The sequence below is a fragment of the Acinonyx jubatus genome, chromosome X (genome assembly GCF_027475565.1).
Source record: "Acinonyx jubatus isolate Ajub_Pintada_27869175 chromosome X, VMU_Ajub_asm_v1.0, whole genome shotgun sequence".
Lineage (NCBI taxonomy): Eukaryota > Metazoa > Chordata > Mammalia > Carnivora > Felidae > Acinonyx > Acinonyx jubatus.
In genome coordinates this window covers 41,386,585-41,404,585 of record NC_069389.1, presented here as the reverse complement: position 1 = coordinate 41,404,585, position 18,001 = coordinate 41,386,585, and the positions used below count along the sequence as shown (strand labels likewise).

Here is an 18,001-nt window from a genome sequence, read left to right as displayed (position 1 = left end):
CATGGTTTCCATAGTATCGTCTTGTCAGATTTTAAATTACCAAAGTGTAGTCACGGAACACAGAGTTCGGAAGAGATGGCGGTAGTGCACCATTATGTAATATTTCTACCATACAGTTCAAATAGGGGTAAATTTCCTCAAGAGCATAAAGAATGAAATGTAGTAAAATAATCAGGAAGTGACGAGTTTTGAATATCACCTTTTAAAAAAACTAACTTATTTAATTGTAAGTTTATATTATTTCATTTTAAACAATAGCTCTTTACCAACTGGTTGACAGGATTCCTGAAAATGGAACAAGCAGTCTGCAAACCTGTGCTTGGCTCCAGTGCACTGCTGAATTCTTTCCTTGAACTCATTTTAATCCTTATAACAACCACATGAAGAAGTTACTGTAATTATCCCCAGGTTGTAGATATATAGGGAGAATATAGATTACATTAGGTATATAAACATATGTGCTGCTTGATATGTATGTGATTATATAGAAATATAGTGATGTATAACATCCACTAGTATATAGGTTATATGTTAGTAAGAAATATAATAAATATAAATATACTGTTACATGTAAATATAAGAAAATATATAACCTATTTATGCATTTTGTATCATGTACATATAATACACATATCTTATGCATATAATATGTAAATGTGTATGCTGATATATATAAATACGCTGGTATCTATATACATTTACTTAGTAAAATAACTGTACTAAATTAAACATACTATCGTGTATGTAAATATATAATGTTTGTCAGGTGGTGATAAAATCCATGATGAATAATAAAGTAGGGTGAAAGCGATGGAGAGTAGCAGAGGATTTGAGTTGCTCTTTTATTTTATTTATTTTTTAAAGTTTATTTATTTATTTTGAGAGGGAGATGGACAGCAAGCAGGGGAGGGACGGAGGGAGGGGGAGATAGAGAATCCCAAGCAGGCTCCGCACTGTCAGCACAGAGCCCCATGCAGGGCTCAGACTCACGAACTGTGAGATCATGACCTGAGCCGAAACCAAGAGTCGGATGCTTAACCGACGGAGCCACCCAGGTGCCCCGAATTTTTCTTTTAGACAGCATAGTCAGGGAGGGCTTCTCTGAGGAGGTGGCATTTGAGCTGAGACCTAAAGGGAAACTCACCCTAGGAATACTTGGAGGAAGAGCATTCCAGGCACAGGCAACACCGAGTGCAAAGACCCTGAAGTGAGAACAAGCTTGGTGAGTATTCAAAGAACTGAACGATTGATTCATCATTCCTTAGAAATATGAGCTTCACTAGGTGGGAATTTTGTTCTGTCCCTTTCACCGCTGCCTCCCGACCCTGGAACAGGGCCTGGCATACAGGTGGCATGCAGTAGACGTTTGTTGAATCCACGCTTTTGTTGCCTTGGTCCTTTATTCTTTCCTCAGTGGTGCGCTCTGCATTTATGCCAGGCCCTGGGAGTTGTGGACAGACAAGCAGAGACACGGAGAAAGCACTTCCTGGAGGAGTCCCGAGAGCCAGGGAGGAAGCAAGAGCTGGTGGCAGCGCTCCAGGGCCTTGTGGGGGCGGTGGGAACAACGGCTCCCCTGCAGAGGTGAGCAAGTGTGAGAAAGCAAGGGTTCAAGCCACCTGGCCTCTGCTCCACAGAGAGGAGGGGGTGCCAGGCATTGGGGGCCCATGTTCACCCTGTGGGATGCTTCCCACGTCCTGTTTTCTTGCCTCTCACAAAGAGGATGTTTAATTTTTTGCAAAGAAACTTGCTTCCTCCAGCAGGGCCCGGGGGAATTGGGGGACAGGATCCAGGCTCTGAACTCCCCAGGCTTTTCCCGAAGTAGGGTGTCGGCCTGCAGCTCCCACCCGGCACCCCACTGAGTGTAAAGGTGTCCTCCCCTCAGCCTCCTGAAGAGGTCAAGGAGCTGGGAGCTGCCAGGCCAGTTCTGTACCGGAGGGCATCTAACCGGGGGAGGGAAAGACGGGGGTGGTCCAGGTGCAGGGGACTAGACACAGACTCAAAAAAGCCTTGCTGCCCCGGGGCTGCTTTGAGGGACGGAAGAGTCTCTCAGTGGGGAGCCTGCCTGAAAGGGGAGATTAGAATCCTAAATGCAGCCCAGTAGGGGGTTGCATTCACAGGCGGAGAAGAATTCATTAATTCCTTTCACAAATATGTTATTGAGCAATTACTGTGTGTCAGGCATTGTTCTCAGCGCTTTACCTGTGTTAATTCACTCGGGTTTTCCCAGGGGCCCTAAGAGTTAGGTGTTACTATGCCGCGGGGGGAAGCTGAGACAGAGAGGTTCCAGAATATGCTCCAGGCCACACAGCTAGTAAGTGGCAGAGTGGGGAAAGCTCTTGGTGTTAACTGCTTTGCTCTGTGGCTCCCTCCCCTGAAGGCTGCTGAGCAGTGACCTGTTTTAATGAAAAGCAGGGATCTGCTTATAAGAACCGACAGGAACCCAAGCCGACTTTTCATAGACTCGATAGGAATCCCAAACGTCACAAAAGGGTCTGCTTTACTGAACCAACAAAAGCCTTAAATGACCCCGAGAAAGGACCTTACTTCGGTGAATTAACAAAGCATTCTTATCCCTGGCACAGTCTCAAGGCCTTGGTCAAGCTTAAAGACATCTGTTCCTTCTAAAGCAAGCTGCCCTCGCTCCGCAGCCAGATTTCCCTTTCCCTTTGTTTTCCCTCCTACCAGCATATGTTGAACACTTGCCATTTTCAGTGCCCTGAAACTTAGCTAAGCTATAGGGTGCGGAGCTGGGTGCAGGTTCGTCCCTCCCGGAGAAGAGTTCACTTGGCAGAAATAAAAATGAGAATGATGATAATATGGCACTTGATAAGTGGCATTTATTGAGCACCTGCTGTGTGCCTGGTGGCCCTGCACCGGGCAATGTTGGAGGGCCAGGGAATGATCAGGGCAGGACATTGCTGCTGGGAGGTGGTGGATAGGGGTATCTGTTTGTTGTCCAAGGTATACTAGCTTTTTTGGGCAGGACACTTCAGACTTCTCTTGAAATCTAGACATCTGCCTAGCCTCCACCCCTCCCCAACCCCACCCGCCACACATACCATAGCCATGTAGGCCAAGGCCTCTGCCAACAGGTGTCTCTTTCCCTGGCCAGCCTCTAGCACAGATGTGTAATGGCTCTAGGGGGAGGAGGACCATGAGAGGAGAGAGACATCAGAATAGGCCGGGATAGACAAGGGGAGTGTGTGTGTGTGTGTGTGTGTGTGTGTATTTGAATACCCTCAATGTATCTCATCTGCCTGTACATGTTCTCAGCCACAAACACACGTATGTGAGCTCCACTTGTGTCTTCCTATGCAACTTGCCTGGGTGTATCTTGTGACCATGGCTGCCTGTCCAACTCCTGTGTTCCCTTTATGGCAACTGGGTGTGTCACTATGGCAACGGTGGTCTGTTTGCGCAGTTCGTCTCTATGGGGTCGTGTGTATGTTCCTTGGGTGTTTACGTGTCTCCTTCGTAATGCTGATGGGCGCTGAGTGTCTTTGTCTTGCCCGTAGGCGTGTGTGTCCTGTGTCTGTGTGCCTTTCTTCTCTGCCACCCTGTTTGTGTCTGTCTGTGGTGAGCTAGTGTAGGTGTGTGTGTTTCTTTTGGTGCTGCTGTTTGTGTACTCTCTGGTTCCTTTGTTTCCTCTTCATGCAGTTTGAGATGTATTTTCTGGATTTCCCCCTTTGTAATGACAGTAAGTGTACTCTCTGCCTCCCTGCTTTCCCTGTTTGTGCACCCCTATATGTGTCTCTTCTGATTTGATTTGTGAGACACTGGGCCCACGCATGATGTTGTCGGCTGTAGGAAATCATATTTGTGTGCTCTGTGTGCAGCTGTGAGTCTGTGTGCGATTTGCCTGTCGGCTCCCTAGGGTATGGCTGTTGAGTCCCTGGGTGATGATGTCCATGAGTCTAGAGGGGCTGTAAATCAGCACGAGCCCATCGCGTGTCAGTCTGTGTTCTCTGGACGTGACGCTGAGGCTGGGGGTGATGATACCTGGAATAGTGAGTCGTTTGGTGTGGCTGTTGAGTATGTGACTGTACTCTCAATGTGACCTGGGCTCTCGATGCACAGTCTGTGAGTGTTCTTATGTCAGCCCATATTCTCTGTGTGTGGCTGTGAGTCTGCGTGCAAGTTTGTGCTTCTGTGGGTGATGGGTGAGGCGGCCTCTACCTCTGAGCCCCTGGATGGGGTTGTGACCCCTGAGTGTTCTCTCCTGCTGTGGGGGAAGTAACCGCCCCATCCCTCACCCTACTCCGACTGCGGGTAGGGTGGGGGCATCTAGGCTAGCTTTGAAGCCCCAGCCAGCCCCTGGCCTTTCCGGGAATTCTGTGCTCCCTGTGGGGGATGGGCAGGAGGGTGAAGAGGCCCAGACAGAGGCCTCTTGTCCACCAGGGCCTCAAGCAGCCCAGTGGAGTTGGGCCTGGACCCCAAGTCCGATCCGCCTGACTCTGTGCAGGAGACACGTGCTTTGCCTGGGACAGACATGCCTGTCACATGCTTGGATGAGAGTGAACAGACAGACCCACATAGAAGGCAGACAGACAGACAGTCGGGCTCCTCAGTTAGGGTGTGGACAATCCCCACCCAATGCCTGGGCTGGGGTCCAGCACCTTTTTTTGCCTAAGCTAGGCTCTCTCTCTGAGGTCAGCCCATAGTGGCCTGGCTGTGTCTTCCTGCACCTGTCGCACTGCCGCTCCCAGGTCTGTCCATCTACCTTGTCTGTCCCTCTGCCTGAATCTGACTCTCCCTCTGCCTGTCGTCATCTGTCCCTCTAGGTGTCTCCGTACCGCAACTACTCCCTCTTTCCCCTTGTCTCTCTCTGCTGGTGTGTCTGTTCCCAGCCTCTGGGGATGTGTCTGGCTGTGTCCACCTGTCTGTCTGCCAGTTGCATCTCCTGTTTATTACTGGACCTGCCTGTCGCCTTCCTCCAGATGCTTCTGAGGAGGCCTCCCCCCCTCCCCCGTCTGCTTCTGAGTCTGTCTGCACCTCTATTTTTTTTCCCCATGGCTGCCCCTCTGCCTATCGACCACTCCTCAACATGGCTGTCTTTCTGCCCTCTCTGTTGTCTGTCCTTGTATTGTATCGCCTGCCCGCCTTTCTCTATTTGTGATCGTTTCCCTTACGATGTTTGTCTCTCCTCTCTGCATCCTCCGTGTGTCTGATCCCTGAGTCAGTTGCCTCTGCCTGCGTGTCCTTCTAAGTGTGGATCTACCCCCTCAATCTTTCTGTCCACCTCCCCCTACCCAAGGCCCCCACACACCTCTGTCTCTCTCCACGTGGGTGCAGGTGAAGGAGGGCGCCCTCCTCCCCCACCCCCTGTCCTCAGCCGAAAGCCAGATGGAGGGAAACTGAATTAAAATTAAAAGTTCTTCCTAGAAAAAAAAAAATAATCCGCGGGCCAGATGCGGCGCGGGCTGCGCTGATTAGCCACCTAGCAAGCGCGGAGGAGCTGATTGGCCACGGGGCGGGGCGGGGGCAGGGTCCGCTGAAGGGGAGCCTTGCCGGGGCCGTGGGGTCCCAGAGCCCTAGTGAGTTACGGTGGCTTCAGGAGCTGAGAGGAGCAGGGAGGTGAGGAGGGGATACTGGCCGGGTTGGGGCTCCGGAGACCCCGAGGCATGAGTGGGGATCCTGGGAGAGGTTCTCTGGGGGAACCTCCGGGGAGGGGGGTTCCCCTGGAGACATTTTTAGCCCTAGTGGAGAATTGAATGGTACCTAGCTCCCAGGAAGTGAATTCAGAAGTGATTGAGAGTCTCCAGAGAGTGCTCGTGACTGAGGATGGGACTCCTTGAGAGCCCTCCCCTTCCCAGGAAGGGGATTAGGGGCTTGGGGAGGGGGTTTCCCAGAGGCACTTTTAGCAATGATGGGGACCTTGAATGGGAGTTTCTGAGATACTGCACTCTCAGGAAGTGAGCTCTGGGTGCGCGCGCGCCCGCGCGGGGTGAGGGGGTATCTTCAGAGACACTCCATCCAGAAGACAGGGGCCCCTCCTGGAGCACCTCCACCCCAGGAAACACATCAGGCCTTGGGATGGAGCTTTTGATGCAGGTTTCTGAGATAGCTCATCGTCAGGAGGGGGAGATTAGGGCTCAGAGCAGGTTCCTGAGACACCCCAAGACCAAGAAGGATCTTAAGTCTGGAAGTGTCTCTAAAGTTATTTCTGCCAGAAGAACGAGTGTTTAGGACTTGACAGGGGTCTGAGAAAAATATTAATCTAATCCCTAAAAGGGGGATTAAGTGGGGGTCCCTGGGTCACTTCTATCCCTGGAAGGAGGCTCTGATTGGAGAATTGTCTTTGGCCTCTAGTGAGGATATTCAGAGTTGTGGCGGAGGGCAGTTTGCAGCATGGGGTGGGGGTGGGGGTGGGGGTGGGGGGTTAAGGTCACCAAGTTGGCCCCCCACCTCCAGCTCCTGCAACAGCTTGCATCAGCTCTGGGCTCAGGCTCGGGGCCCAGGCCGGGAGGGGGGGGGTAGGGGGCGTTAGGAGGGGTGGGGCAGCTGGGCCGACACGTGTCCCTGTAAGGAGTAAGAGGCTTGGCCAAGCGGTGAGGGTGGAGGGAAGGGGGGGGGCCGGGGGAGGTGGCAAGGAAAGAGACAGTAAGAGAGACAGAGTGAGTGTGGGTTCTGGAAGGACAGGCTATCCCAGCTCCAAATGGCCATCTCGTCTGCTGTGGGGTCGGTCTCTCTCTCTCTCTCTCTCTCTTTCTCTCTCAGTCTCTGCCCCTCTCCCCCTCTATTTGTCTCTCGCTGCCCTCTTTTTCTGCCTGTCTGAGTAACTGTTGGCATCCCTCCCCCTCCGATTCCCTTCTCTGCCTCCCATCTCTTTCTGTCGTCCTCTCACTGTTGTCTTCGAGTCTCTCCATTTATCTCTCAGTCTCTCTCATCCCTCTGTTCCTGTTCCCCTTGCCTCACCTCTGTTTCTGTTTCTCCATCTGTCTCTGTCTGACCCCCTACCCTATTCATCTAGCTCTCCCTACTTTGTAGCCCCCCCATCTCTGATCCCCACCCCCATTTCTCTGCCCACAGGATGGAACTTCAGGACCCAAAGATGAACGGAGCCCTCCCTGCGGATGCTCTGGGGTGAGTCGGGGGCCCAGGGGGACAAAGGTTAGAGGTCAGGATTACCCTCTCACCAGCCCCAATTTCCCTGCCTTCTCCAGCTACAGGCAGGAACGCGAGGGCTTCCTGCCCAGCCATCCTCCTGCTCCTGGGAGGAAGCCAATCGAGTTCATGGATGTGAGTGACCTCACAGGATCTGTCCTGGCTGCACCTTGCCCAGCTCATCTCTTCCCCTACTGTTCCCTCTTCCCAGGGGTTCCCTGCCTGGCTATTTCCTGTCCCCAGCCGCTCCGGTCCCCCAGCCACTCTCCTCCCTCGCTGTTTTGCCTCTGGTGGCTGCTCCGCCCTCCTCCCCTGTTCCTCTCCATTTCCAGCTGCTCCCCTCCAAAGTTCCTCCTAGTTCTTCCTTCCTAGCTCTTGCTTCCCCAGCTTCTCCCTGGCTTCCACTTTTTTTTCCTTCCTAGTTTCCGTCCTATAGTCCTTTCTGGGCTTCTCCCCGCCCTGGTCACTTCTCCCCTAGTCTTTCCTGGGCCCCAGCGCTGGTCCCGTTACCTGATCTCCTTCCCCATGTGTGCCCGGCCTGGCCCTTACCTGCAGTTCGAAGGGAAGACATCGTTTGGAATGTCCGTGTTCAATCTCAGCAACGCCATCATGGGCAGTGGCATCCTGGGACTGGCCTATGCCATGGCTCACACAGGGGTCCTCTTCTTCTTGTGAGTCTTGGGCGGCCGGGGTGGCCTGGGCCAGGGGGCAGGGGTGCTGTGTGGGACATGCAGGAGGCCTGGGGGCCAAGTCTGAGCTGTGCCATCTGCCACAGGGCCCTGCTGCTATGCATTGCGTTTCTATCTTCATATTCCATCCATCTCCTGCTGACCTGTGCCGGTGTTGTAGGTAAGGCCAGAGCTCAACGCAGATCTTGGACCCCAGACTCTGGATCTACCCCTCTGACCTGAGACCCTAGACCTCAGCCCAAACCCTAGATTCTGAAAGTACCACATGGATCCCAGATCCTGGACCCAGGACCCCAGACCCCATACTTAACTCCCTGGACTCCAGACCTCAAACTGCACCTTGGCCTTCAGAACTTATCTGGGCTCCCAGATCTCCTCTTCTCAATCCTCACCCCTCACCCTCAGTCTGGCGTCAAACCTCATTTCTCAGACCCTCCCCACACCCAGATTACTCCACCTCTCACCTCCACTCCTCAGTCTCCAGCTCCCCCTAATTGTGGAAGCCAGCTTCACAACCCAAGAATCCCACGACCCACTACCCACATTTGGTCCCCAACCTTTTCTCTGGTCACAGATTCCCACCTCCCAGGCTCCACTGCAAGCCCAGCCCAAGTTCACTGCTTAACCCTCATCTCCAGCTTCCATCAATCAGATCCAATTACCCCAAGCCCCAGTTCCTCAGCTCCCTGACCCTCAACTGCTCCCCTCCACCCCCCACCCAGTTCCTTACCCTTGCCTAGCCTCCTGGACCCACAGCGCATTCCTTCCTGTCTCCCTACCCCAGGCATCCGAGCCTATGAGCAGCTGGGACAGAGGGCGCTGGGGCCTGCAGGGAAAGTAGTGGTGGCTGCGGTGATCTGTCTGCACAATGTTGGGGGTGAGGACTCTGGGAGGTAGGGGATCAGCTTGGGGGAAGAGGGTGAGGTGGGGTGGGCTTCCTCAGGCTGGGCTGGGAGGATGAGGGGAATCCTTCTGCTTATACCTCCCCCCACCTGCACCAGCCATGTCCAGTTACCTGTTCATCATCAAATCCGAACTCCCTCTGGTTATCGGCACCTTCTTGGACATGGACCCTGAGGGGTGAGTGAGAAACACCCCTTAGCTCTGGCCTGCAGGCCACTGACTCTACCTGTGCGGTCTGGCTGCCATCTTCAACTCTGTGCTCAGTTGACTCCTAGGTGTTCAGAGATTGTTGGGCTGGCCAGTCTGGTCAGACTGTGATTCTTAACATATTATGATGCCGACAGAAAGTGTGACCGTTGATCTGACTATACAGCAGACCACGCGTTGATTTTTGTGACTTGTTCTGGCTGATTCTGTCGGGTAGCTGACTCCATATGTCCAGTACACTCTGATACTGACCAGGCGACTGTACATATCGAGTAGACCTAAAATCTGTGGATTTGGTTCTGGACTGCTGTACTGGCAGATTCTGTGGCCAGCTGTATGACAACTGACTACAGCTGTGTTCTGAAAGCTGCGATCCCAACCATGTGTGTTTGACATTTGCTTACTCTGACTTTCCCTGTCCAGCAGATTCTGTATGATTCAGGGTCCATCAGGCTGGCGGAAATCTGTCTAGCTCGAAGTGCATGGTCACTAACTGCAACCGTGTGTGTGCAGTGAACTGTGGTGCCAACTACGTATATGTGATTTGCTCCAACTGTATGTTCCAGTAGAATCCCACCTGTGTGTCTAATTTGGCAACCATTTTTTTCTGGCAAATTCTCTCTGGCTGAGTGTGTGTGATCCTCTACTCTGACTATATGTCCTCTGTACTATGGTTCCAGCCGTGTGTGTTTGACTGATGTTCTGCATATGCGTCTAGTTGACTGTATGTTTGATTTTGGATCCATCTGCTAGCTAAATCTGTTCAGTTGTTTGTATATAATGGCTGACTCTGTGTATCCTGTTAGATCTTTGGTTTCATTCTGAAGCCATTTAGGTATCTGATAATCTGTGTGACTAGGTGTGTCTAATTATTATAATTATCTCCCACTGTATATATATGGCCAATGGTGCTTTGTTGGTTTATTTCTGTGTAACTGTGTGTATGAGATAGTGTGTGAATGCCTGGAACATAGCAGGCAATTAATAAAATTCCTTTGAACAAATGAGCAGTTTTTCAGCTGATTTTGTGTAACTGTCTTACCTGGTACCTCCCTCCAATATCTGTACAGTTTCCACTCTTTCTTTGAACTTGGTTCCAACAGTATAGCCAGTTGGCTGATTTTGTCTCTAGTTCGGTCTTTGGCTATATGGCCAAGTTGGCCTGGCTACTTTTAGATATTCGACAAACCTTGACCTGTTCAAAAAACCACATGTGTGTGTTCCTGACTTCTTGTCTGACTTTGCATCATTGCCTGACTACCAGATCGTCAGACTGTTGTTCTGCCTGTCAGACACACCAGGGTCATGACTCACTCTGTGTCTGGTACTCTGTGTTGGACTGTGTGAGTCTCACAGATTTGGGGCATTTTCTGCCCATCTGGTTGTATGTCTGCTGGCGAGTCTGATGGCACAGTTTTGTCCAGCTGTGCGTGTGTTCTTTCTTAGCTGTGTCCCTCTGACAGTGTCTGACTGACAGTCTGATAATCAGTCTGGTTGTTTCTGTCAATCCTATTGTGCCATTTGTCACTGTGACCACCTGAATGGCTTCTCACAGCTGAGACGTCAGCTCACCTCCCCTGACTGCAGGTAGAAATCTGTGTGTCCGGCTGTCGTTTATGACTGTCTGCCTGACAGTTTTCTTTGGCAGGCAGCTAGTCACTGTGTTTGCCTGTCTCCCTAGGGGCTGGTTCTTGAAGGGAAACCTCCTCATCATCATTGTCAGTGTGTTAATCATCCTGCCACTGGCCCTCATGAGACACTTGGGTAAGAGGCTTCCTGTGTTGTTCATTGGATAGTGGAGTCAGAAAAAGGGAACCAGATTGAGAAAATCCCCATTTTCAAGGGCTATGGAATACCAGGGGTGAGCTTATTTGATGTGGGTTTTAACAGATAAATAGGAGTTTGCTGTGGAGAGGAGGCTGGTTCAGGAAGAAGTAAAAGCTTGTGCAACATGTGGCCTAACTGGGGTGAGGTAGCCTTGAAGGCCAAACTGGGGCTTGATATTTGCTGTAGGGAGTCCCTGGATTTCTGAGGCTCTCTATATTACCTCTTGCAGGCTACCTGGGATATACCAGTGGTCTCTCTTTGACCTGTATGCTGTTTTTTCTCATCTCGGTGAGTCTGAAAGAGAAGAACATAAAAAAGTGAAGCAAGAGTTTGGAACATTGGGTCATAGCCTTCCCCATGACCTCGCTTCCCCACCCTCCCCCAGGTCATCTATAAGAAGTTCCAGCTTGGCTGTCCTGTAGGTCTCAATGAGACGGAAGTGGAGAGCAAGAACCCTACGGCCTTTCCCATCCAGGGACTCAACAGAAGCTGTGAGGCCCATATGTTCACAGTTGACTCACAGGTGGGTGTGCAGGCATGTGTTTGGAGCTTGCACCACACTTAGGCCCTCTGGTCCTGTCACATGGTCCACTCTGTTCACAGTGGAGCTGGGCATCAGATATCGGGGGGCTTCCATGTGTCTTATATGGAGTGCAATGGTGGGGTCAGGCAGATGAGGAGGGGATATAACCCTGTAGGCTCTAACCTCATGTACTTGGGCCATTCCCCTAGATGTTCTACACGGTGCCCATTATGGCTTTTGCCTTCGTCTGTCACCCTGAGGTGCTGCCCATCTACACAGAGCTCTGCCGGTGAGTGGGCAGGCAAGTGGGCATATGTGATGGGCCAGCAACTGGTAGGAGAGTCATAATGTCCGACAGCCCCTCAAGTGGTCCTTGTACTGTAGCTTGATGGTGGCTAGTTGGTGCCGGTGGTGGGGGGCAGTTGAAGTGGCCTTGGGGAATGCAGGGCGGTGACTTTTTACTGATTAGGGCTTAAATTTTCTACTTTTAACATCCTGTACAAGTGTGAATGGACAGAGTGGGGAGGCAGGAATGATGAGAAGGAGGGTGTAGCATACGCGGATGGGGATGAGGAGATGGGGATGGGGAGATAGAATGGGGGATGGGTGAACAAAAGAGGGAGCAGGGATTATATGGTAGGGGGATGTGTGGATTATCAGATGGGGGCACAGCATGGATGGTCAGATGTGAGGGAAAGGCAGAGATGGGCAGACAGAGGAGATGGACAAAGATGGTCATATGGGGTGAGATGGCTGGACAGAGGGAGGCATGGCTAATCACACAGGGGAGGTAGAGATGGGTATCCCAGCATGTACCAGCTGAATGTCAGCTCAGGAACAAGGGGACTCTGGAGAGTGCAGGCTACTTTGGAAGCGCCTGTACCAAGTCCAGGGGTCTGGGCATGACAGTTCCATAACCTCTATGACTCAGGCCCTCCAAGCACAGAATGCAGGCTGTGGCCAACGTGTCCATTGGGGCCATGTTCTGCATGTATGGGCTTACTGCGACCTTTGGATACCTCACCTTTTACAGTGAGTGGGGCTGGGGCCAGGGTTGGGTGGGGGCTGGAGTGGGGAGTGGGCAGACTGCTGGGGCAGGAACCTGAGTGCTTTTTCTCCGTGCCCTGGACCCATCAGTTTCCAAACAGAGGGTGCACATCACACATGTAGATTTTGTTGTGTGTGTGTGTGTGTGTGTGTGTGTGTGTGTGTGTGTGAGTTTGTGTTTCTGGGACACTGGTCCTAGTGCTCCCACTACATCCTGCATCCCATGTCCCATGTCCCACATCCCAGATAGCGTGGAGGCGGAGATGCTGCACATGTACAGCCAGCAGGACCTGCTCATCCTTTGTGTGCGCCTGGCAGTGCTGCTCGCCGTGACTCTCACTGTGCCAGTTGTGCTGTTCCCTGTGCGTGGGGTTGAGGGTGGGCCCATGGAGTGGAGGGATGTGGATGGATGTAGAAGGCATAGGCATGGATGTCTGACTGGGGGGTGGAGATAGGAGTGGATTTATGGATGGAGGAGGCAGGGATGGACAGATAGGGAAGGCAAAGTTGGCAGACAGACAGAGAATGCAAAAATAGATGGTCAGACAGATGGGGGATAGATGTCAGGGCAGAGAGAATGAGAGGGAGAGGGGTAGTCAGTTGGAGGGAGGGGGCACAGATGTCTGGCCAGACAGAAGAGGGAGGCAGGAATACTCAGACAGGGTAGAGGCCTAGAGATGGACACTCAGAATGAAGAAACAGGGATGGACAGAAAAAGAGTGGAGGCAGAAGTAGTGAGGTATAAGGGGGGCCAAGGCTCTCAGATGGGGAGGTGGGATGACTAGACAGAGGAGGGAGGCTGAGGTAGTCAGATGGCAAAAGAGAGGCAGGGATCTAAGACAGAATGGAAGGACAAGAGGGTGGTCAGACAGGGAGGCAGAGATTTCAGATAGTGGGTAGAAGCATCGATGGGTGATCAGACAGAAGGAAGACACATGGATCGTCAGAAGGGCAGCGGGATACTCATTCAGAAGGTGGAGGCACTGATGGGTGGTCAGACGAGGGGGACATGTAGATAGTCAGATGGAGGGGGAATCAGGCATCTCACACAGGGTGGAGGCACGATGGGTGCTCAGATGGAGGGTGGAGTTAAAGTCAGATGACCGCATGGAGTGGGGAGGCAGCACGTGGGCCCTGACTGGTGTCCTGCCCTACTCTGACCACAGATCCGCCGGGCCCTGCAGCAGCTGTTCTTCCCAAGCAGAGACTTCAGCTGGCCACGACACGTGGCCATAGCCCTGATCCTGCTTGTCTTGGTCAATGTTCTTGTCATTTGTGTGCCAACCATCCGGGATATCTTTGGGGTTATTGGTTAGTACCCCTAACCCCAATCCCAGACCCCACCTAATACGGGCCTGGTACCCCAAACTTACATTGGCTTCTGTCCCTCCTGCTTGTCCTTCAGGGTCCACTTCAGCCCCTAGCCTCATCTTCATCCTTCCTAGCATCTTCTACCTCCGCATCGTACCAACTGAGGTGGAGCCCCTCTACTCCTGGCCTAAGATCCAGGTGAGCATTCCAGGAGAGGGTTGGGGGAAGAGGGAGAATTCTGAGGAGAGAGCACTCCTGGATGGCCAGAGATAAAAAGAACATTTTCAAGAGGGGGCTGGGGGGAAGGGAGTAGGTGGTCTGGAAGAATGAAGGAGATTGTCTTAGAAAGGGGCTGAGCAGACAGAGTACCAGCAGGGTCTGCAAAGACAGAGGGAGCATTCTACAGACAACAGAAGGAGTACTATTTGAAGAGGGTCAGGAGCACTTTCAAGGAGGATATAGGAGAGTACTCTCTGAAGTGTTCTAGAAGGATGAAAGAAGAATTCTTAGGAAGGGGCTGGTTTTGAGGAAGGGGAGGGAGCAGGAGGGTCTGGAATGCATGGGGCACTCTGGAGGGGATGGAGGGCTAGAGGGACATTCTCAGGAGGAGCTCTGGTGTGGAGACCCAACCAACTGCATCTTGTCTCCCTCTCATCCACAGGCTCTGTGTTTTGGTCTCCTGGGGGTCCTCTTCATGGCAATCAGTCTAGGCTTTATGTTTGCCAACTGGGCCACAGGCCAGAGCCCTGTGTCTGGACACTGACCATGCCCTGCTCCTCCCTGGGCCCCCGTGCGCATGCTCCTGTGCACGTGGAGGAAGATGGGGCCCCTCTCCTGGGTCCCTCCTGCCTGTTGTGTGGAGGTGGCTGGTTCCCATTATCATGGCTGTTGGAGGTAGGGGGCTGCAGAGGTTGCAGAGTGGTCCACTTCCCTCCTCCCCAGGGATGCTGAGCTTGGATCATGGCCCTAAGCCCAACACCATGGGAGGAGGAGGAGACCAGGTCTTTGGGGAATCCCTGCCCAGCCCAGTCCTTTCTGCCTCTCTTGGCAGAAGCTGTTTGTCAGGATCACCCTCGAGCTAAAGGGGAAGAATAAAGATGCTGCATTGCAACTCTGGTCTCAGCCTTCTCATCTCTTTCTAAGTCTTCTTGGGGGAGTCTGCCTAGATTCAGACAGGGGTAAACTAAGGCCCTGAGAGTAGGACTGAACTGGCTCTCAAGTATTCACTCACTTCTCCGCTCCTTCAGTAACTTGCTACTCAACTCATTGTTCCATTCACTTCCTCACTCAAGAAACCTGTTGAGAGCCTACTGGGTGCCAGGCACTGTTCTAGGTGCTGGGGTTGAATCAAGCAGACAATAATCCCTATAGTTGGTGTTCTAGCAAAAGAGTAGGCAAACTATGACCTACAGGCCAAATTCAGCAGCCTGCTGCCTCTTTTTGTATGGCCTGAGCCAAGAATAGTTTGCACATTTCTAAGTACTTGAAAAAAAATAAGAAGAGGAATAATTTGTGACACCTGAAAAGTATGAAATTTAAATTTCAGTGTCTGCAAATCTTTTATTGGAACACAATAATGCTTGCTCACTTACATATTGTTTATGGTTATTTATTGCTACAACAGCAGGGCTGACGAGTTGCAACAGAGACCACATGGCCCACAAAGCCTAAGCTATTTATTATCTGGCCCTTTTCAGAAAAAAAAATTGCTGATCCCTGATCTAGCAGAAGAGAGGAAAAGAGATTAATTATTTCTGATAAAGATGAGCACTATGAGGGACTCCTGGCTGGCTCCGTCAGTGGAGCATGCGACTCTTGATCTCAGGGTTGTGAGTTCAAGCCTCACGTGAGGTGTAGAGATTACTTAAAAATAAAATCTTAGAGGGGAGCCTGGGTGGCTCAGTCAGTTAAGCGTCCAACTCTTGGTTTCTGCTCAGGTCATGATCTCACAGTTTCGTGGTTTCAAGCCCCGTGTCAGGCTCTGTGCTGGGAGTGCAGAGCCTGCTTGGGATTCTCTCTCCCTCTCTCTCTATCCCTCCCCCTCTCAGGCTGTCTCTGGCTCTCTCAAAATAAATAAATAAGCTTAAAAAAAGATGCACACTGTGAGGAAAATAAGTGATGTGAGTGTGGTGTGCAGGGGGCAGTGAGGGGGTAGTCAGGGAGGCCTCACTGTCGAGCAGACAAGGAGCTGAGTCAGTCCTAGATTGGCAAGAAGGAGTGAGTCCCATGCTTATTTAGACAAAGTGTTCTTGGCTGAGGCCCCAGCAAGTGCAAAGGCCCTGAGGTAGAAACAAGCATGGCAGGTCCAACAGGAGCCAGCATGGCCATCTTGCTCTCCCACTGGCAATGTGTATGAGTGCCAATTTCACCACAGCCTTGCCAACATCCTGAGTCATGAGACATGGATTTTTTGCCAACCTACTAGGTGAAAATGGTATTGCTGTTAAAATTCGCATGTGTTTCTTTATGAGAGAAGTTTCTGGATGTTTAAGAGACTTTTTGTTTATCTTCCCAGATAATTTTTAATGCATGTGCAAGCCACCACAGATAATAATCTTTCTCCTCTCTATATTTAGAAATAGGGCAGTTGACTGTAGTTGAATATGGTATCCTTCTTATTTCACTCTTCATTCCTTACTGCCACTAGGCTCAACACTAAAGCTCAACAAGCTGGCTTTTTAAAAAAGCTTATTTATTATTTTTTTAAAAAGTTCATTCACTTATTTTGAGAGAGAAAGAAAATGCGAGTCAGGAAGGGGCAGAGAGGAAGAGAGAGAGAATCCCAAGCAGGGTCCGCACTGTCAGCATGGAGCCTGGCACGGGACTCGAACCCACAAACTGCGAGATCATGACCTGAGCTTCTATCTGCTGTTTCTCAAATGATCAGCTCAAAGCCATCCTTATGCCAAAGAGGCATATTTTGGGGTGGCATATTCTGGTCTCCTACAATATGCGACAAATTAAAAGTAATTATCCCTAATATGTAAACAAGCTTTTGCAGATCAATAAGAGAAACTGGAGTAGCTCAATGAAAAAAAAATGTGTTCATGCAATGGCATTACTTCACATTACAGCACAAAGGATTAAGAAGTAGATAGTATGAAAGAAATAAAGGAAATGGAGGATAGGCCCCAGAAGTTTCAACATTCATCAAATAGGAGCTTCAGACACAGAAAATAGACAGTGGGGAGAAGGCAATACTTGAAGAAATAATGTTCTAGAATTTTCTGAGCTGAAAAAAGACAATCATCAAACTGAAAAGAGCCACTAAATTCTAAGCATGATTTACACGCATGCACGCACGCGCGCGCGCACACACACACACACACACACACACACACCATAGAAATAAAATTTCTAGGTTAAAAATAAAATCCTAAAGGATAACAAAATCCTGAAAGGTCCCAGCAAGAAAAGAGAGAAGAAAGAATACAGTGGAGGAGTTCTTCAAAAAGCTGATGAAAAATAACTTTGAACCTATATTTCAAAAAACCTGTATCTAGACAAGATAATCCAGATGAGAGCAAAAATATTTCAGAAAATTCATCACACACCTACCCCTTCTTAAAGGATTATTAGGGTATGTGATCCAGCAGAAGAAAACTGGATTAAGGAGCCAGAAGGGGGTTCTGGTAAGCAATGGTGAGGGGAAAAATAGTAACATTCATTGAAAAGTCTAAATAAGTTTTGATTGTAAATTTTAAAGATCACCATCTTGAACTAAAATTCCAGGTAATATAAACATGGGAGATGAGGGGAGGAAGAGGAAAGAAAAGAGAGTTCTTATGTTGTTTAAGGGATGACTGTAGATGCAAATTAATGGTAGAATTGTAGAACAGTTGCTTTTTAAAGTGTAAACTCTGGAGTCAAACTGCACATGGTCAAATTCTGGCTTCTCAATTTACTGGCAGTGTGACCTTGTGTAAGTCACATAATCTTTCTGTGCCTCAGTTTACTCAAGAGTAAACTGGGGATAGTTATTGAACTCACTGGATGGTTATGATGATTACGTGAGTTAATATATGTAAAGCACTTAGAATAGCCCCTGTCACATGGTAATTGGTATATCTATTTCAGCTATTGTTGTTGTCTTAAGTAATGACTTCAAATGTCTGCTAAAATATAAGGCAGGGTACCTGGGTGACTCAGTGAGTTGAGTGTCCGGCTCTTGATTTTGGCTCGGGTCATGATCTCATAGTGTGTGGGATCAAGCCCTGCGTCGGGCTCTGTGCTGACAGCATGGAGCCTGGTTGGGATTCTCTCTCTCCCTCTCTCTCTGCCCCTCCCCCCTCAAAATAAACAAACTCATAAGTAAGTAAGCAAATAAATAAAATGTAAATGTAGCTATAGATGAAGATGTTGAACAAGCAATAGCAGATACCACAGAAGA

General features: G+C 50.3%; 1 protein-coding gene across 6 annotated transcripts; it reads left to right on the top strand.

The window, feature by feature from the left end:
- Positions 1-1,484: 1,484 nt before the first annotated feature.
- On the top strand, positions 1,485-14,722 carry SLC38A5 (solute carrier family 38 member 5). 6 transcript variants are annotated; one of them, XM_053202274.1, is made up of 16 exons: positions 1,485-1,581; positions 7,030-7,083; positions 7,164-7,239; positions 7,660-7,775; positions 7,880-7,953; positions 8,578-8,670; positions 8,795-8,873; positions 10,585-10,667; positions 10,960-11,018; positions 11,116-11,253; positions 11,463-11,542; positions 12,185-12,285; positions 12,547-12,662; positions 13,467-13,611; positions 13,706-13,809; positions 14,273-14,722. In XM_053202274.1, exons 2-16 carry the CDS (start codon positions 7,031-7,033, stop codon positions 14,372-14,374), a joined length of 1,419 nt encoding a protein of 472 aa, XP_053058249.1. In that variant the 5' UTR covers positions 1,485-1,581; position 7,030; the 3' UTR covers positions 14,375-14,722. The 6 variants fall into 6 exon arrangements, with proteins under 6 accessions (XP_053058249.1, XP_053058250.1, XP_026909866.1 ...); XM_053202275.1 differs by lacking the exon at positions 1,485-1,581 and adding an exon at positions 3,894-4,007; XM_027054065.2 differs by lacking the exon at positions 1,485-1,581 and adding an exon at positions 5,472-5,574.
- The last annotated feature ends 3,279 nt before the right edge of the window (positions 14,723-18,001 follow it).